This window comes from Spermophilus citellus (assembly GCF_964194105.1).
Source record: "Spermophilus citellus genome assembly, chromosome: 1".
In the NCBI taxonomy this organism is placed as follows: domain Eukaryota; kingdom Metazoa; phylum Chordata; class Mammalia; order Rodentia; family Sciuridae; genus Spermophilus; species Spermophilus citellus.
This window is the reverse complement of record NC_138182.1, coordinates 182,775,822-182,797,258: the sequence shown is the minus strand read 5'-3', so window position 1 is coordinate 182,797,258 and position 21,437 is coordinate 182,775,822. Positions and strand designations below refer to the sequence as shown.

Here is a 21,437-nt window from a genome sequence, read left to right as displayed (position 1 = left end):
TATCCATGAACAGGGTATATTTTTCCATCTTCTAAGATCTTCTTCTATATCTCTCTTTAGGGTTCTGTAGTTTTCATTGTATAAGTCTTTCACCTCTTTTGTTAGGTTGATTCCCAAGTATTTTATTTTTTTTGAGGATATTGTGAATGGAGTGGTTGTCCTCATTTCCATTTCAGAGGATTTGTCGCTGATATACAGGAATGCCTTTGATTTATGCGTGTTGATTTTATATCCTGCCACTTTGCTGAATTCATTTATTAGCTCTAATAGTTTCTTTGTAGACCCTTTTGGGTCTGCTAGGTATAGAATCATGTCATCTCAAATAGTGATAATTTAAGTTCTTCTTTTCCTATTTTTATGCCTTTAATTTCTTTCGTCTAATTGCTCTGGCCAGTGTTTCGAGAACTATGTTGAACAGAAGTGGTGAGAGAGGGCATCCCTGTCTTGTTCCAGATTTTAGAGGGAATGCCTTCAATTTTTCTCCATTCAGAATGATGCTAGCCTGAGGCTTAGCATAGATTGCTTTTACAATGTTGAGGTATGTTCCTGTTATCCCTAGTTTTTCTAGAGTTTTGAACATAAAGGGATGCTCTACTTTGTCGAATGCTTTTTCTGCATCTATCGAGATGATCATATGATTCTTATTTTTAAGTCTATTGATGTGGTGAATAACATTTATTGATTTCCGTATATTGAACCATCCTTGCATCCCAGGGATGAATCCTACTTGATCATGGTGCACAATTTTTTTGATGTTTTTGAATCCGATTCGCCAGAATTTTATTGAGGATTTTTGCATCTAGGTTCATTAGAGATATTGGTCTGTAGTTTTCTTTCTTTGAAGTGTCTTTGTCTGGTTTAGGAGTCAGGGTGATGTTGGCCTCGTAGAATGAATTTGGAAGTTCTCCCTCTTTTTCTATTTCCTGAAATGGCTTGAAAAGTATTGGTATTAGTTCCTCTTTAAAGGTTTTGTAAAACTCCGCTGTATACCCATCCGGTCCTGGGCTTTTCTTAGTTGGTAGTCTTTTGATGGTTTCTTCTATTTCCTCAATTGATATTGGTCTGTTTAGGTTGTCTATTTCCTCCTGACTCAATCTGGGCAGATCATATGACTTAAGAAATTTATCGATGCCTTCACTATGTTCTATTTTATTGGAGTATAAGGATTCAAAATAATTTCTGATTATCTTCTGTATTTCTGAAGTGTCTGTTGTGATATTGCCTTTTTCATCCCGTATGCTAGTAATTTGGGTTCTCTCTTCTTCTCTTCGTTAGCATGGCTAAGGGTCTGTCGATTTTATTTATTTTTTCAAAGAACCAACTTTTAGTTTTGTCAATTTTTTCAATTGTTTCTTTTGTTTCGATTTCATTAATTTCAGCTCTAATTTTAATTATTTCTTGCCTTGTACTTCTTTTGATGTTGTTTTGCTCTTGTTTTTCTAGGATTTTGAGATGAAGTATGAGATCATTTATTTGTTGGTTTTTTCTTTTTTTAAGGAATGAACTCCAAGCAATGAATTTTCCTCTTAGAACTGCTTTCAGTGTGTCCCATAGATTCCGATATGTTGTGTCTGTGTTTTCATTTATCTCTAAGAATTTTTTAATTTCCTCCTTGGTGTCTTCTATAACCCATTGATCATTCAGTAACCTATTGTTCATTCTCCAAGTGATGCATGATTTTTCCTTCCTTCTTTTATCGTTGATTTTCAGTTTCATTCCATTATGATCAGATAAGATGCATGGTATTATGTCTACTCCTTTGTATCGTCTAAGAGTTGCCTTGTGACATAATATATGATCTATTTTTTTAAATACCATACACATGTATGTTTACTTTCAATAATACATTTTCTGGAGAAATGTCAAAGCACTGATATTAATATTATTACTCAGGTTTCTTTTGGAAGGAGCAAGTTTCCTGAATGGTTTATAAATTATTTTTAATCTAGTATATTTTTGATATCTATTAAAGCCATTCTTCTTTAACAGTTTTAAGGATAGAACTCTAATACAGGAAGATATTTGATTCTTGGGAATTGTTTAATCAGTTCAAAAATAACATTTGAGTTCTTTGATTTTTGATTTGTGACCTTGTAGAGTGTTGAAGTCATGTTAGAAGCGTGATTTCCAATTTGTGTGATTTCTAATTTGGGGAATAGAGACTTGTGTGAAGTTCAGTGGCATTCATGTTGTACAGCTGTCACCACCATCCAGCTGAACTTTTTCATCATCCCAAACTGATATTCTTAAACAAGTCTTTTTATCTGCATATAATAATTTATAAAATAAGTATCACCAAAATATTTAGTTTGGTATTCAGAGAATAGCACTTAGGATTAATATAGTTCTCATAAATACTAAACTCTTTCCTGACACCCCAAGATCAGTTTCTGTAGCATCTTTGACACTAATATGAACCACACTATATTTAATTCTGTGTTTTATTACCTGTCTTTGCAGTTGCCTGACCTTTTGAGTGCAGGGACAGTGTCTACTTGTCTACTATATTCCTAGCTTCTAGCACCACGTGTTTCACATGATATGGGGCTCAGTGAATAGTTGTGAACTTAATAAGGGTAGAAATCATATTTTTTCAGTGTCCTTGAGAAAAGTGTGATTGGTAGAACTCCTTTTTGCCTTCAACCAAAGCAGCTCCTGCCAATTGTTTTTGCATAGAAGAATTTTACAAAAACTCCAGAAGATGTAGAAAAGGGTTCTAGTTTGTAAAATACCACCTGGACTAGATCTAGATTTTTGTCTAATCCCAAACCTTTGGGAATTGTCAGTATTTGCCTCTCACTTTCCTATCTTTCTTTGTAATCTTTGGTTTGAGTTTACAGGGGAGTGTTCATCACCTAACCATTGTATCTAAGTGGGATGTATGATGGGGGTTTGCTTATAAAAGTCAACCATATTTCATTCAGTATACACTTTGCAACAGTATGATTTAAAAATGAATACAATCATATCTTTTCCTTAAATAGAATATAAGTGGTTTTAAGTTTGAGAACAAATTTTAATAAGACTGGAATATTTTCATTTATAATTGTAATGTTTTAGTACATACTGGAAAATGAAAAAAGATTGCAAGTTTTCTAGCATGGCGACTGATGGCAGATTGCCCAAGTTTGCCTCCTGGTTCTCACTTCGTATATTGACAAGCCATTTTACCTTTCCATGTCTAGCTTCCTCATATATTAAATGAGGAGAATAATAAATCTAATTCAGGGGACTGCTTTAAGGATTAAATGAGTTAATACAAGTAAAACTTTTAGAACAGTGCCTGACACATAGTAAGTGGTTAGTAAATATTTACTGTTATGTACTTGTGATGTGTTCATTCATTCAAGTGCCATGTCATTCAGGAAATGTTCACGTTAGCTAATTGCTGGTGGCTGACATTAAAGCAAAGATGAAATAAGTTAGTGCTTCAAGGATCTTTTACTTGAAATTTGGAAACAAAACAAGTATGTGGGGAACTACAGAATAGTATACCATGTTTGGGGGTCCAGGATAATTTTTAGCAAGTGGCAGTTGAGCTGAACCTTTCAGAGATGGGTAGTATTTCAAAAGGTAAATTCAGAAAAGATGTTCTGGGCAAAGGGAGCTAGAGTGATTAATGGCTTCAGAGACATTGGCAATGACAGAGAACAAGGATATGGAGATAACTAGCATATCCCCACCCCCACAACCTGCCAATGTCAGGCATTAAAACATATTCACTAAACAGCAGTCAGTAACTTGAAGTTTTTTTTCAAATGTTATTTTATTTTTGATACTGGGGATTGAACCCAGGGGCACTTTCCACTGAGCTATATCACCAGCTCTTTTTATTTTTTATTTTAAGAAAGAGTCTCTCTAAGTTGCTTAGGCCTCACTAAATTGCTGAGGCTGTCCTCAAAACTTGTGATCCTCCTACCTCAGCCTCCCAAGTCACTGGGTTACAGGTATGTGCCACCATTACTGAGCAGTAATTTGAATTTCTTTAGAAGGAAAGTCATAAGTTGTAAGTTAATCCATCGAAGTACTTAGGATGGGGTGAGTCAGAGAGACCATAGATTGGGGATGTTGATTATATTGTTGGAGTGGCCCAAGTATGGAAAACTCTTTTTAAGTTTGATGTAGATATGTTTGAGATACTGGAGGGTGCTACTAATATACAGCAGTCCCTTAGACATACTAATCTAATTGTATTCCATTGGGAAACAAATTGAGATTTGGGAGTTGCCTTGATGGAGTTTGTACATATGCATTTGAATGTTCTCTGTTGAAGGAAAAAAAAAGCAAAGTTAATATTTGGGTGTTTTTTTTTTTTTTTTTTGCCTTTTCTAGAGGTTTCCAAAACAAAGCCACGTCAGGCCATGAAACGGAAGCGGACAGCAGATAAGTCCACCAGTACCAGTGATCCTGTGATTGAGGATGACCATGTGCAGGTAAACAAAAAGCCTTCACTTACCTTTCATAATCCAGCCCAGTTCTTGAGTAGTGCAAAGAAACTGAAATCCTTAGTTTCTTTACCTCAAAGAAAAAAATTAGTAACAGCTACTTCTCGGTTATACCCATGAAACATTTAAGCTCTAAAAATAAAAAGAACAGAAAAATCCACTTAAATGTAACTTATGTTTTTTTTATCATTGTAGGTTCTTGTTTTGAAATCCAAAAATCTTGTTGGAGTCACTATGACCAATTGTGGAATCACAGATCTAGTACTGAAAGACTGTCCCAAGATGATGTTCATCCATGGTATGTATTTGATTATATAGTATAAGACCATCATGAATGACTTTAAAGAATTAAGAATTCATAAATACTACAATAACATTAGTACATTATTTGTTCTTTTAATGTCGGATTACCTTTAATTTTGTCCTTTTTTTTTTCCTTTGGTTCTCAAATAATTTGTTCATAATAAGGATCCATGTGCCAAAACTTGGTTCATTTGGTAAATAGCATCTCCTCTGAAAGATAATTGCTTCCTGATCTCAAAGAGTGGATTGAAAGCATGGGTGGGTGCTAGAGTCAGATCCACGTTAGTTTGAATCCTAACTCAGCCATCTGTTTGCTGTGTTCTTTTATATGTCTTATGTGTAAATGTTTTTGAAGAGAGCTTACCAGTTCTGCATTGACTGAGATCATCAGTCTTGTCCTCAGTCATAATTCATGACACAGTGTATTTAATCCAAGCCACTTTTCCTATCAGCCACATTTGTGTCTTGTTGCAATTACCTCTATTCCGTCCTCTATGCTCAGGTATTTTATGTGTTCTTCCTGTATACTTTTCATGTCTTTACTTATTTATAATGTCTGTCTCAAATATAAGATGTTGCTTTTTTGTGAGCTTTTAAAATTTTAGGTACATAGTCTGTTTATTTTTTCCTTTTCACTCAAAATTATATTTTTGATATCCATACATGTAAAATTAAGCATATCTGACTTGTTCCTCACCTTGCCTTGGGCGAGTTATATATTCTGTGTCCATTTTGCTTAGTCTATAAAATGTGCACAGTTATGCTTAACTCGTGAAGCATTCATGAAAGTTAAATGTAGTAACTGATGTATCCGGCATATGTGTGTGTGTGCGGTTACGTATCTATACATATCATGGTACGGGATCTGACCCCTAGTAAATGCCGCAGTCTGGCTGGGCACAATTCAGGAGCCACTTGTCAAAAGAAACTAACTTTATTTTTAGAACTACAAACGCCAAACAAAACAGCTCCTCAGGAAAAAACCCTCAGAGCCCAACTGCCACCACCCGCTTCCCCAAGCCTCTCACCCCCACACAAACCTCACCACCTCCCACAATCCTCCTGCTCTTGAGGCTGATTGGCTGGGTCATGTGGGCGGAGCCAAAGAAGTCCCCTAATGAGCAGCTCCGTGGAGGAGCCAATCAGCTAGATGTTGCTGGGGCCGCTGTGAGCCAATCATCAGCTGGCAGTCTGAAGGGCAGGGAAACAGCCCAATGAACATCACCGCAGAGGAGCCAATCAGCTAGATGTTGCTGGGGCCGCTGTGAACCAATCATCAGCTGGCAGTCTGAAGGGCGGGGAAACAGCCCAATGAACATCACCGCAGAGGAGCCAATCAGCTAGATGTTGCTGGGGCCGCTGTGAGCCAATCATCAGCCGGCAGCTGGAAGTTTGCTGGGGCCCCTTTGGCTGTGGCTCTCAACAGTAAACACATAGTAAATATTAATCTCTATTAATCTCTGTTATATAAGTATTACAAAACACATTGGCTTTTCTCTGTATGTCTCTGACAATATTGATAGTAAACAAATTCCATGAAAAGATGCTTAGTAAACATTTTGTCAGAAATGAGGTGAATCCCAGAAAGGAGATTCATACACTACCTCTCCCTTGCATTCTATAAGACTCCAGACCCTGGGGACCCTAGGCTCTGTGTTCACTCTGAAGAGGTAGTACTTTTCTCTAACCCAACCAAAGAGTTTGTTGGTCCTAAAACATCTAATAAATCACTATCTCCTATTGGAATTTCTTATTAAAATAGAAAACGTGAGCTCTTCAAAAATCTCAGCTATCATACAATAAGATTCTTTTGAGCCATTCTGTCAGCATTTCACCCTCCAACTCTGAGCTTATCTAAGCATTCCTCTAAAAGGAATAAGAAGGTTTCTGAGAATCTGGTTGATTTCTACTTCTGCACTTGACTCTTGAGTCTTCTCTAACCTGTTAATGAGTCACATGGCCTCATCCCCAGCCTTTTGCCCCTTTAAGCAAGTTGTTTAGTTCACCTTATCATGGGACAGAAGATGTTAGATAAATAGCTCAGTCTTTAGTTACTTGCTAAATTAGTGACAGGTGAGATTAACCTTAACCATGTTTGGTTTTATTACAGAACCATTTGATCTTTATCACCATCTAGTCCTCTTTCTCTCTCCTCCCAGTCTTCAACACCAGTTTCCATTCTTTGCACCACATCACAGAGGAGAAAATGAACCTAAAAGGCAGGGCACTGGCTCCGTGTTTAAATAGCAAAGTTAGTTACAGGGAAGACTTACAGGGGAATATGGTATTTGTGTCAGGTATCTTACACCTGTATTTATGGAATGTTAAAAACATCAGGCAAATCAATCTTCTGGTTTCATAATCTGTTTCATTTAATACTGTCTCTTGAGTTGGATTAGGCTGAAATTTGTGATTTAATAAAGGATATATGACTGGGGATATATCTACAAGGGTAGAGTGCTTGCTTAGCATGTGCAAGCCCAGGAGTTTGATTCCTGCACCATACACACACACAAACACAAAAAAGAAAGATGATACTTTCTTAAGTTGATGTACTAGTATAGTTGAGTGCATTTATTATCTCACAGTTATTTTTTTCTATTACCTCATGTTCCATATTACAAACAGGAACACTGCTTAATCATGTTTTAGACCAGCATTTTCAATAGTACTTTTTGTAATGTGTATATGTTCTGTGTCCAAACTGTTTAATGTGATAAACACTAGCACATGTGGCTGTTGAACACTTAAGCTCATGCTTGAAGAATTGTAGTTTAATTTTCTCATATTTTAGCTTATTTAAATTTAAATAGTTCCTGATAGCTGATGGTTACCGTATTGTACTATACAGCCGTAGACTAAACTACTCAGGTATTTCTGGGCCTTTTCTTCCCTTGACCCAAGGTTCTGTTTCTGTACTTGTGATGGAATTAAAACCAATTTTGCTCTTACCTGTGAGTGAATGTAAGATAAGATGTGCTAATTTCAGATTTATTTGACCATTTACCACAAGATTGTATAAATTAATAGTTATAATTCATTCTATTCAATAAATATTTTCTTAACAATTCCTGTGTGGGCAAGTCATTTTTTAGTACTTGGTTTATTTGACAGTAAATTCGTAGAAGAAAAAGGCACTTTAACATTGCCTCTAGTAGCATGAGGGCAACCAGCTTCTTTTGAACTGAACACAGTGAACTTTCAAATCCTTTTGTTAACTGTTATTTGTACTCTATCATAATACTTGACTCATGTTAAAGATGTTTAGAACTGCAGCATCATCTGCTAATAATATCTAGGCCAGTCCTCCAAAGATGCTATATGTTTGTACAAATTACTTATAGAACTTGCCATTGTTTTCATTTTGTAGCTACCAGGTGCAGGGTACTGAAACATTTAAAAGTTGAAAATGCACCAATTGTAAACCGGTTTGACTATGCACAATGCAAGAAACTGAATATGGATCAGGTATTAGACCAGATACTAAGGATGCCTCCTGAGAGAAACCGTATCATATACCTCCGCCCAATGCAGCAGGTAACAAGCTATGCTCCTTTCTAATGATACATGCATTGGGGTTGACATTTATTTATTTTATCTTAAACCTTTTGGACTCAGCATTTATTCATTTGCTCAACCCACAGTAATGGTTCTTGAGATTCTGCAGAGTTCTTTTAACCAATCTAGACTGTCTTTGCTAATCCTTTATTAATGCTTCTCTACTAGATTTTTATAAAGTTTTTAGCAAGTTATATAGGGACATTGTCATTCAACAAGTTTGTATACTTATTAATAGTTACCCACGACTAAGAGCATAGACTCAGAGTTCAAACTGCCCGATTTATATTCTGGCTTTCTGACCTATAGCAGATTTCTTAACTTCTGTGTCTTAATTTCTTAATTTGTAAAATTAAAATACAAGAATATACCTAGAGTTATTGTTATATTTCAGCTAATATATGTGATATATTGTAACAGTTGCTTGTATATGGTAAGCAATAATGTGATAGCTACATTTATTATTTTTATTGTTATTAAAAGCAAATTTTTGTATGAGATTGTGCTTGATGCCAAAAGAGAGTTTAAAAAAAAAAACAGTTGAGAACCCTTGGGATCAGTGTGAGAGCTAGAGCCCAGAACAATCAATTCAACAAATAAATTTTTGAGTGACTCAGTATTAAAAATTTGTTGTATGCTGTAAAATCCAGAGAACACTTCCTTCCCAAAAAGGAAATAAACCTGTGTACCACTGAGATGGCCAGATGGGATTTCATATTAGAGATTGGTAAGAGGGTGTTCCATGAGAAGTAAACAATGTAAACAGAGGCTACAAGGTGGAGAAGTGTGTTCTATCCTTAAGAAGACTCGTGATTTAGGTCAAATGGGTGTGTGGTTCTATGCATTCAGATATAGTCAGTACTAAAACCTGTAAAAGCCTTTCTCAGTAGTGACTTCTGGGTTGATTGAGATCAGTTACCCAAATCAGGATTCTCTGGCTTTCCGGGTACTTACATAACAGTGAGAGATAAATCCATGAGTCTGCTGATCAGAGACTTGCCCCCCATTGTAGCAGGCTGTGTTCAGATTCACATATGACTATTTGATTTTCAAATCAGCCAAAGATTTTGATACTGAGAAGGACCCAAGGAAACTCATTCAAGCACTGGGACATAGATCCCTAAGACCTTCTTTCTTGGTCCAAGACTTCTTTATGATATCTCCCACAGGTGGACACACTAACTTTGGAGCAGAAGCTGTTTAGTGGTCCCTATCCCTATCACATTTGTATTATTCATGAATTCAGTAACCCTCCCAATGTACGGAACAAAGTGCGCATTCGCAGCTGGATGGACACTATAGCAAACATCAATCAGTAAGTAACTCTGACTCTGAAAAGCCTTTTCAGTCATTTCTCATAGTGGAGGGTCCCTGAAGCAAATCTCAATTATTCCTCCTTTTAAATCATTCCATCTGAGCTTTATAGGCAAGCATGTCATGAAATTAACATTTGTGAAAAACTGAGGGAAATGAGAACTTAAAACTAAAGAGCGTGCATGTATATATGTAGCTTTTTATTTTCAAACTTAAAGTTATACAAGAACAGACTAATTGTATGTTTGACTATTTCATTGGTTATGGGACATGCAAAAGAGATCAAGTTGAAGAAAATAATAAGACTGCTATTTTACATTATCAGAAAATTAGACTTTCTATGTATTTGCTATATAAATGTATTAAGCATTCTCTATACTCAAAATATTTGCTTAGAGAATGGTTTTCTTTCCCCAGTAAGGCTTTGAAAATAGTAAAAAAGTAACTTTGACCTGATTAGACTTAACATTCTCTAGTTTGAGTGCTATTAGCATCAATATTTTGTCTGAGATGTTTGTAGAATCTGGCCTAGAACATTTTGATGGCTCCTTTCTACTCAACACCCTAACATTTTCAGTTTTCCAATTTTTGTTTAATTTTACCTGTTTCCTCTAGGGAGCTCATTAAGTATGAATTCTTCCCTGAAGCCACTCGAAGTGAAGAAGACTTAAAGAAATACCCCAAATACCCTTGGGGGAGAGAAATCTATACTTTAGAGGGTAATGTATTTACCAATGATTAGAAAGCTAAATAACTGTGAGCTGGATGGAAGGACATGACTTAGGGAAAATATGAATGGGAATCTCTGAATACCTGCAAGAAGCAGGAACCAAATAAATATTGCTCTGCCTGTATAAGTCTTTGCTATCTAGAACAAACAGAGTAATGATGAAAGACAGAAAGTGGTGAAAATTTAATGTGATTTGAGAGTTAGAAGTGACTTGAAGACACCTGGCTCAATCTCTGTTTTGCATTAATATGCTACTTAAGGAAAGTACAGAGTTTAACCTTATCAGCACTTCCATACCAATAACACTTTTGCCTCTGTCTTCTAATTTTAGGTGTTGTGGACGGAGCTCCATATTCCATGATTTCTGACTTCCCTTGGCTAAGATCACTGAGGGCAGCAGAGCCCAACAGCTTTGCCCGATATGATTTTGAAGATGATGAAGAAAGTAATTATGACCTGACTTGATTTGCATTGTGTAGTTTGGGTATATCCTACTAAATAGTTAATATTTTGTTTGAAAAAGAACAGGGAAACTTTTAAATGGTTTTCCATATAAATATTTTATCCCTCATCTCCAAAAAATAACTCTGAATTTGTACATTGTAGATGCTCAACAGACTCACTATGTATATGTGACAGGGAAGATTCCTTCAGATAGATTTTCCTATTAGATTTCTTTGTATTATATAAATTTTTAATTTTGTTGTTGTTCTGGTTGAACCCAGGACCTTGTACATACATATGGTGCATACACTATAGCACTGAGCTCCATCCCCAGCAAATTACCTAAATATTTATAATCTTGTTACTCTTTATTGAAGTATTTATCAACAATACTGTTACAGAATTGTTCTCCTACAACTTATGAGCTCCTTGTTGCATGGCACATGGGAACTATGATAATTTAGGTACAGAAATTTAGGGAGAAGCTTTTAATAGAGTCCCCAGGTATTAAGGCACTTGTATATTCATTTGTAGCTACATTTTTTTAAAGAACTATTTTATAGGGGAATTAAGTTTTATGAACTACACATACATGTATATGACCTACCTGTCCGGTGTGTCATTAGTTGACCAGGGGGTTTCAAGCATATCTTCTCAGGCATCAAACATGGTATAAAACTAAAGCGATAAGGACTCATTCCATGAACTCTTCATACATCATTATGTTATATTGTCATGTCTAGGAATATTTTCTGGACCAGCATATCAAATTGACTTTCTAAATGATTCTGATTCTGTTTATTGTATGTGTCTTCCCTTCTCTCTCTCTCTCTTTCTCTCATTTCCAGGTACTATCTATGCTCCTCGACGGAAAGGACAGCTATCTGCAGACATCTGTATGGAAACAATAGGGGAAGAAATCTCAGAGATGCGGCAGATGAAGAAGGGTGTGTTTCAGCGAGTAGTGGCAATTTTTATCCACTATTGTGATGTTAATGGAGAACCAGTTGAAGATGACTACATTTGATTGGTTCTTCCTCCTTTCCAACTATTCTGACAGAAAGCAGCTAGGGTCATCCAGTTGCCAGAATGCTTCACGGGGCCATGGGGCATGGAGATCGGAGGCCCTGGCTCAGTTTGGTTTATAGGAAATGTATAACGAACATTGAAATTGTATACAAAGATTTGTAAATAGCAGAAATATACAGACACTTCCTGAAGTACCAACTTTATATCATATGTTTATACAATTTAATTTAAAAATTTACTTTAATGAAGGCAGATAATTTGAGAGTTCATTTTGTTCTTTTGTTTCCTGACTTAGTTCATTAAAGTGTCATTTTTTGACTGAGCCCCCATTTACTATATTCTTAATAATCACCGTCATCCCCTTAAATCTGTGCCTTTTTCTTCTCGAGCAAAGCTGTTTGAGTAAATCTGTTGAAGAGTGTGTCTTGTGTGCTTTTTTTGTTATTAAAATACAACTAAACTGTATAGTCAAAAAGGCTATATGTTTCTGTACAAAAATGTGGTTTCTTTTTTTTCCTTGATATTATAGTTGCCATGTTTCTTTAAATAAAGACTCATGTGCTTAAAAAAAAATGAATTTGAGGGAGAAATGGAAAAGTTTCCAAAGCATTTCTAGTTATTTATTTCCACATTCAATTGTGTATATGCTTTATCTTGAATATAAAATAAAAGTTTATTAAAAACTTTTTTTTTTTTTTTTTTTGCCTTGGACCTGAGTCCCTTTTTTTAAGGAAGAGTAGCAAATACTGCACAAAATAGTGATATATAGAGTTTCCACAGTTTTCCAGTTTGAATAGTGTTTGTGCCACCATGCCTGGCTGCAGTTCTTAATTCGTTTAAAGTTTCATGACTGCAAGAGCTTCAACTCAGAACTCTGTATGATACAATCTTGGCATCAGCAAAATTTCCCAGAATTCCTGGTCATCAGAAGATGGCCTTTGTCCTTTCCAAAGAACAGAAATTATCCTGATATGGCATGATGTATACTGTAATATAGTGTCAGGAGTCAGAGCAAGAACTTTAGAGCAACACCTACCTGTCTTCTAGGCATGGCTTTGCCACTTGGGAGCTGAGTAAAGTTAGCAAGGTACATCAACTGAAGTTTTTCAGAAAAAATTTCAAAACCCTCCCCTGATGGAATCACAGTGAAACAAATTGTTTGCCATGAGTGACTGTCTTGTGGGAAGTAGCATACTGAAAAAAGGGTTATATTAGATCAAAGGAAGTTATGATTAAAAACATAATAACATGCTGCACATAGCAAAAACTTAGATCTGAGTTCTGCAAACAGAATATTCCAGAAAATTAGAACATACCGTGGGGGAGAAGTTATTAGTTACAGAATAAAAACTGTACTGATAAAATAGAATTCCTGCTTACTGGCATGTTAAGCTACTTGCTGATGAAAAAAGTATGAGGAGCCAAACTCAAGCAGCTCAGCTTGAGTATCTGTTTCAGATACTGACAGTTGAGAAACAAACAGGAGCACACAGTGTCTCAGGATGTCTGTAGGACAGGTTACATTAAAACATTTGTATGGAATCAATGCCTATTAAATATCCAACCAATCCAAAATGGAGACATCAACTCTTACTCTCCTGTCTCCTGATAAACCACTTCCTTAAGCTTCTGAGTATGAGGAACCTAGATTGAATGAGGACATCCCCCTAACACCTTTGGGAGATTTCCCACTACCACCACCCTTTTTCTAATAACTTCTAAAAAGAGTGATTTTAAGTGGGAACCTGCACTACAATGTTGTATAGAGGAGGCCAAACAATCGGGTGAAATGCTGAAAGTTTTTCCAGTGCTAAGACAAAATAACCATAATCTACCACATGATGGCTTACCTTTTGCAGCTTTTAAGGAGATGCAAAAGTCTGTAATGGAAAATGGGGTACAGTGCCATTTCTATCAGAGGCTTAACTGAAGGCATTGCCAAAGCATATGAAATGATTACACGGGATTGGAGACGCTAATGAGAACAATACTTACAACTGCCCGATAGAACCTCTGGTTCCAAGAATGGCGAGACGACCTTAATATTTTTGCAGTTAATAATCTCAATAATGGGGTCCCCATAATTTTTGGTCAACTTACAGGCCAAAGGAACTCTAGTATTGTAGGCCAACCAGTAATGACTTGGGCGCAGTCTTCTCGGGCTGCAGTTAGAACCTGGCATAGATGCCTGATATGAAAACTCCCACTGGCTCTTTTTCACAAATCTTCCAGGGAGCCACAGAGCCATATGTGGGTTTTGTCAACAAGATGCAAAATGGAGATTAAACAATGGAGAATGGAGGGAAGGAGATAGGAAAAGGAAAGGCAGTGGAATGAATCATATAATTTTCCCATGTATATATGTGAAAACAACAGTGAATTCCACCATCATAAATATCCATAAGAATGGGACCCTAACTAGAAAAAATATACATATTCCATACTTGCATAATTATATCAAAATGGATTCTGCTGTCATGTATAACCAAAAAGAACCAATTAAAAAAAAATTGAAAGCACTGAAGCTGCTAATGTGTTGGCCCTTACTGTGGCTTATGAGAATGCTAATCAAGATTGTAAGAAAGTTCTAGTTCCTCTTGCCTTTTGGAGAACTAGAATACATTCATGTACATTCTCTAATATCTAGGTGCATGCAACAGCTCAATCCAGAGAAATTTTGCACTGTTAGACAACACTTTCTGTCAGTATTTGCTACTATAGATGCCCTACTACTATTAGAACTAATAATGGCCCAGCCTACATTTCCACTGCTTTTCAATCCTTTTGTACTCAAGGGAACATCAATCTCAAACATGGTATTCCTTATAACCCTCAAGAACAAGCTATCATTGAAAGAACACAACAATCCTTAATAAATATGTCATTTAAGCTTAAGAAGGGGGGAATATACATCTACCATGTATACCTCAAGAGCAACTAATGCAAGCTTCATTAACTAAATTTTTTAAATCAAATGAACGGGCTAACTGCCACACAGTGACACTTCTTTTACACGTCCCCGTCTCTTGGGACAAATGCATCTTCAAGTACTATATAGGTTACCCAAACAGGGTCTGAAATAATAGGACCCTGCTTTACTAATAACCTGGGGATGAGGCTATGTGCTATTTCACTACCATCTGGTACTGTCTGGATTTCTTATCAAACCCTATTATGAGTTGACTCAATCAGAAGGATCCTTTTTCCATCTTCAAGGTCATAATCAGCCTTCCTCCGTGTATGACTCCTCCCCTGAGACCCTGTCCACTACCCTTTCCAGCCTTTTACGAATCATCCAACTTGGGGAGACTTTAAAGGCCACTAAGACACCAAAAATCTTATTTTTGATTATAATCTCTGTGATTACTATCAATTCATCTAAACAGGTAGTAATAATCAGGGAAGTTGGATACTTATAATTTTGCTCATTCTTTCCATTCCCATGGGGAAAGCCTATATATATTGGGCACGTGTTCTGAATTCACTTTATTTTACTGCTGTAGATTGGATTCATCCTGAGCTTCCCATTAACGCCAATGATTACTGTTGGGCTAAATTTAAATCCAACTCAACTCTTTCAGGAACTCTCTACATCTATGGATAATTCTTTGATTTGGCATAAAATGTCTAGAGATTGGGGTGTACGTAGTCCTAGTCTTCCCATCTACTATCAATAGTATACCATGTGCTCAAATAACAGAACAATGGTACATAAATCATACTTAACAAAATAAATCTCACATGAGTGACATGAAATATCAGAGGTTAATAAAAAAAGATAGGGTTTAGAGGGATGACCTAATTCCCAACACCATTACCACTCAAAATGCTCTATTCCTATTTGCCATGACCTAGATCTCCCAGACTTATCCAGGAGCATTTGCAGTTTCCCCCATTTTACTAAACAAAATTTGACTTCAGATTTAACTCTAGAAAACTGGAAAGCAGCAGATTTGGATTTACTGCCACTTAATGCTACCACATGGGCATTTTCATTGTCCTTTCATTATAATGGAAGTCACATTCAAGTTGTTGAGTCACATTTAAGTTGTTGTCTAGTCCATAAGTCTTCTTGATATTCCCCAAGCCATAAAACTGATGCTTTGAGAGCATATAGCCTTTGTAATATCTGTTGATCAATATGAGTCTTTTTTTTTTGTAATTGTGATGTAACGTTTGCATACAACTATTCAATTGATGAGCTGTTTGCAAGGAAGTGGCTAGCACCGTGGCTGGAACAACTAGAATCCAGGATTGGCAAGTGCCATGGGAGCATTATGTATAAATTCCACTAATTCATGTTCCCAGCCTCATACTATTATATGGTGGTTGGGACTAGCCTTTGTTCCCTGAGATCTCAGGCACAGGCATTGGGAACATTTTTCTATGCAATGGTTATGGAAATGGAATGAAATGGAAGCTTATATAATTGTGTGTACAACTAAACCTTATATTCTGGCATTAATTCAACTTAAAAACATTTGCAATACTAGTTATGAATCATAGCCCTATAAAGTAAATGAAATAAGATGTGGTTAACCCTTTGTTATTCTGCCCATAATGTCACCACTTTAAATATTACTGAAATTGTAATTTTAAAACAATGAGCTCATGGATGGATGCCAGTTAATCCTACCCAACTGTGGCATAATGGATTATCTATATAAAATTAATATTATATAGACCTAAATTTTTTTGCTACTCTCATAGTCATTATTATTGCTATTATGGTCACAGCAGCAACTGCTGCTACAGTAGCCACATGCTAGCCCCTTCCTTGCAAACAGCTCATCAATTGAATACTTATCTGCAAATTGTTACATCACAATTATAAAAAACAGACTCATATTGACTGACAGATATTACAAAGGTAGACACTCTCAAAGCATCAGTTTTATGGCTTGGGGAACATCAAGAAGACTTATGGACTAGACAATAACTTGAATGAGACTCAGGGTTTCGTCGATTTTGTGTCACATCTTTACCTTACAATGATACCTCTGGAAATTCATCAAATATTGAGCAATTGCTGTTATCTCCTTTTGCATTTCTTCTTGATAAAGATTTTAATGCACTTCAGAATGAACTAGTGGAACAATTCTCTCTTCTTACACCACAAGAACATCATAACACTATACAACGGTTAACACAATTTATCCATTCTCTTTCCCCTTCATCTTGGTTTGCAGTAATAAATCTTCAATAGTGGATTCTTCCCTTCCTAATTGGTCTGCTAGCTCTGATTCCAATTTACAACATACCCACTATATCACCATGCCATAAGAAGAACCATCCTACGACACACACCACTACCATGATTACCATAGCACCTTCAACAAAACCAGCACCAGATTAAGATTTGATGGAACTATCTTTGTTTACAAAAAGGGGACTTTCCAGATAGACTCAAGGAACTGTGGTCTGTACAAGTTATAAAGTCCTTCAGAATTAGTCCAACCCCTTCATTTATAGGGGATATTGAAGCCCAGGGGACAATGGCTCACCCATGGTCAGGGCCTGGTATGGGCTGGGTAGGACAAGCAGCCAAGTGTCTATTCCCACTACACTGCCTTCACTATGACTAACAGGAAGGCTGGTTGCCAGTAAGTTTTCCTAATACTAAAGTATTTGAGTGATTATCAGTTTCTTTTTTCAAAGGTCTCTTTTTGTTTTCTCAAGGCTTTTAAAATTCTACCTATCACCTTAGAAAGTATAAGTATTTCATTCCTTCATCTATTTATCACATTGTTTTAAACTCAGCTAGCTTTCCTTTTAATTAGAAAGGTGTAATTCAACTAGTCAAGTTATAACTAATAATCAGTAATAATCTGAATATCCCAGATATTTCAGAACAATATGGAATCCCCGGTTCCTTGGCAAAAATCCAATCTAATCCTGTTTTGTTTTGGGTAGCAGAGCTTGAACCTAGGGGCACTCAACCACTGAGCCACAACCCCAGCACATTTTATTTTTTATTTTGAGACATGGTCTTGCTATGGACCTTACTAGGTTGCTGAGGCTGGCCTTGAACTTGCTAATTTCCTGCCTCAGCCTCCTCATTTGCTGGGATTGCAGGCGTGTACCACTTCACCTGGCCTATTTTTGTTGCTGTTGTTGTTAACTGTCACAGGAACAATTAAATCCTCTAAATAATGCATACATTAGCCACAAGAGGCCGCTGCTTTTCAACTTTTCTTGGTGTATCCTTCTCATCTTTTTATCTTCTAACCCTGTTTGGTAAGGAAGTACAACAAGCACAGAAATGATTGTGAATATAACAAGACCAGACAACTGAACAACACAAACCTTGGAAGATGCCCACTTTTGTGGCATTTGGTAAATGTGTACAGACTAATTGTTTGGATAAAAATTGCCTTACAGCAGGTGTCAGCAAACTTCCTGTACAGGGCCAGAGGGTAAGTATTAGGCTCAATGGACCACATTCTCTAGGAGATCTACTAAAGTCTTGAGTATATATGAATGGACATGGCTGTTTCAATAAAACTTTATTTGGGAATACAAATTTGAATTCCACATAATTTTAAACCAAATATTATGCTTGAGTTTTTTTTTTCCTCAGGCATTTAAAAAAAAAGTAAAAGCCATCCTAAAGGCTTACCGACCAAATATGGCCTCACACCACAGTTTGCACAGACTTGCCGTCAGGAACTGAGTTATCCTATTTTTCCAGTTATGTTACCAGCTTGTATAGTATCTGGTATGCTTTTTTTTTTCAAAGGCCTTAAGAAATATTTCATGGATGATAAATGACTGAATTAGTATCAATATTGATGATCTATGACTGAATTAATGTTGATTTTGATGGTATGTAATTAAATATCAGTATCAGAAAGAGACTCTTGTATCTCATGCTGCCAGGTGTATGAGTCTAAAACTTTCTCTAAATAACAACTTGCACCACAATTCCTCATAACTGTGACTTCATATATGGAATCAGAAGAACTGGATGCAGATTCTGACTTCCTCAAACAACTGCTTGATGGCCAAGAGAATAGTCACCACCTTAGCCCTTTAGCCTCATTTGTAAAATGGTAATAAGTAATATTACTCACCTGCTGGGCAGTGGTGAGGGTCCAATGAGAACTGGAAGTGAAATGGACAACATGATGCAAATGGAGGTAGTATTGCTTCTACTTTCATAATTCCCCTTACGAAAGGTAGGGGAGATTTGGACTAATCTTTCTATAACCCATTCTTTAGACCAGACCCCGGGATGGATGGTAGGATACAAAACAACTGAGGCTGTCAAGAGGAGATAACAAAAGCATGAAATGAAAGCTCACATTTTTTAAAGTGATTACCAAGGGCTTTTTGTCTCCTTGTACTAACATTTTAGAATATGTATGATCATACTTTAGAGGAAGGTGGGGTTTAACAGGTTGAGAAAACACACATCTACGAATTGGTGGAAGTGTCATATGTCTGACTCGAAAGCCTGTACAGCTGGGGCAATTTCTCAGTCCCTCAAAGTGGGAGGAGGTTTGGTAAGGTCCATTGCAGGACCTTCCCCAACAGCAAAGCTGCCAAACCAGAGCTGCTGTTGCTGCTGCTTAAATTTGAAACCACTCCAGCTACCCTTCATATGGTTAGCACAGTCCCAGCAAAAGGAGGCTGCTGATTCTCTGATGCAGGACTTGGATCCCTGGCTCACACATAGATGTAACTAGAACTAAAAGAAACAACACTGCAAAGTATACAATGTTTGAAACAGAAAATTCATACACAACAGTAGCAATAAAAAAGAATAACTTGTGTAAAGTGAAGTTTGGGGTTAAAAATGAAAGTTGCAAATTATATACAGATTCATTAATTTACATATAAGAACAAAAAAACCTCATATTTTTATTTGTACATTATAATAACTAGAAAAAATCTTAAATTATTATTAACCAAATGATAAGAACAATTATTTCTGGGGAGGCAAGTGGGATTGAGTGGGGGTCAAAGGGTATTTTGCTGCATCCATGTAATTAGAACTTTTTATAGTGGGAATGACTTGCATAAATGCATCATTTGTGTAAACCATAATTTATATAATCTAAAATGTTTCATTTTATATTTAGAAATAAATTTAAAGAAGATGAAAAAACAAAAGCACTTTGTTAGAATGAAGGGACCTAAAGTGTTTTCCATCCTGACTTCTGCCCCGTATAATAAGCTCTGTGTCCTCAGGAAGACACTTGCACCAAGAAGGTCCTTTTCCTCTTCAATAAAATGAAATCAACCATGCCTCCCCACAAGCTCCTGTAAGAGACTCAGAGACAGGATGTCAAGTACCTGCAACGGAGAGTTGATATTTACTGGGACAAGTGTGATCATAGCCAAAGAATGTTCCAGGTTCCAACCAAGAAATGCAAAGAAGTCAAACAGCCTTCTGTAGGGGCCACTCCTGCTATGAGCAGTCCCTGTGAGAATCTGGAATATAAAGGACCCATGATTTCTTTGCCTCACAGTCTCTTGTTGGTTGTTCAATAACACCGGGCTACTATGTCTGTACTAGAAAGACTATGAAAGATCAGTGCAGAGATCCTTTCCTGCTGATTAGTCATCGACCTGAATTCCTCCACCATTCAAGTAGGTAAATTGAGGTCCAGAGAAGAGAGCAATTGAGTGGCAGAATTCAGACTGGAATAGGCACATCTGGAGATGCTCTTCAGGTCTGCAGGTGATGAAGAAGAAAAATACCCAGGCCACAGGTGAGAGCTGGTTTACAGTTCTCTCCTAGCCCAGGGTCTCACGCATGAATATGAGTTGAATTAATCCAACCAAATAAGAACAGTTGGGCATGTTTAGTACTGTGGACTTTATGATCAGACTTCCCGAATTTGCATTCAAAAATCCATACTCCCCAGGGTTATTAACAGGTGTCTCAGTTGAGGTTGCTCACCTGTAAAGTGGGGGTAATTTTGACACTTATCTAAGAATTTTATGAGGCTTAAATGACATAATTCATGTAAAGCATTTATCCACAGTGCCTAGCACCACGGAGCTCATTAATAACTTCTTTGCTTGGTACAATATCATACACCTGTAACCCCAGGGACTCCAGAGGCAGAAGGAGGAGGATGGCAAATTCAAGACTAGTAACAGGAAGTTAGTGAGACCCTGTCTCAAAATTATAAAATAAAACTGGGTACAGTGGTGCACACCAGTAATCCCAGCAACTTGGGAGGCTGAGGCAGGAGGATCAGAAGTTCAAAGCCAGCCTCAGTAACTTAGTGAGGCCCTGTCTCAAAATAAAATTAAATAAATAAATAAGAAGGGCTTTGAATGTGGTTCAGTGGTAAAGTTCCCCTAGGTTCAATACCCAGTACCAAAAATTTTTTCAAAGTAATTAATAAATAAAAAATATGAAATAAAAACAAAAAAGGCTGTGATGTAAATCAGTAGTGCAGCACATCTGGGTTCAAAATAAAAAAATAGATAAATAAAACGTTAGTTTTTCTCACTTTTGCTGTTGTTGTTATTATTATTATTTTTTTTTAAAGAGAGAGTGAGAGAGGAGAGAGAGAGAGAGAGAGAGAGAGAGAGAGAGAGAATTTTTAATATTTATTTATTTATTTATTTATTTTAGTTCTTGGCAGACACAACAT

The 21,437-nt window shown here is 36.6% G+C and overlaps 1 protein-coding gene across 5 annotated transcripts in view; it reads left to right on the top strand.

The window, feature by feature from the left end:
* Positions 1 to 12,508, top strand: part of FBXO38 (F-box protein 38) — a 276,681-nt gene extending 264,173 nt beyond the window's left edge. For 4 of the 5 annotated variants that reach the window (XM_081301726.1, XM_081301724.1, XM_081301725.1 and 1 more), the window contains 7 exons: positions 4,333 to 4,433; positions 4,641 to 4,743; positions 8,119 to 8,285; positions 9,476 to 9,621; positions 10,236 to 10,339; positions 10,682 to 10,795; positions 11,643 to 12,508. In XM_081301726.1, the coding sequence (XP_081157852.1) occupies positions 4,333 to 4,433; positions 4,641 to 4,743; positions 8,119 to 8,285; positions 9,476 to 9,621; positions 10,236 to 10,339; positions 10,682 to 10,795; positions 11,643 to 11,821 (914 nt within the window). In that variant the 3' untranslated portion in view covers positions 11,822 to 12,508. The remainder of the gene's footprint in view (positions 1 to 4,332; positions 4,434 to 4,640; positions 4,744 to 8,118; positions 8,286 to 9,475; positions 9,622 to 10,235; positions 10,340 to 10,681; positions 10,796 to 11,642) is intronic. The other variant, XR_014023003.1, reaches the window with a different exon arrangement.
* The last annotated feature ends 8,929 nt before the right edge of the window (positions 12,509 to 21,437 follow it).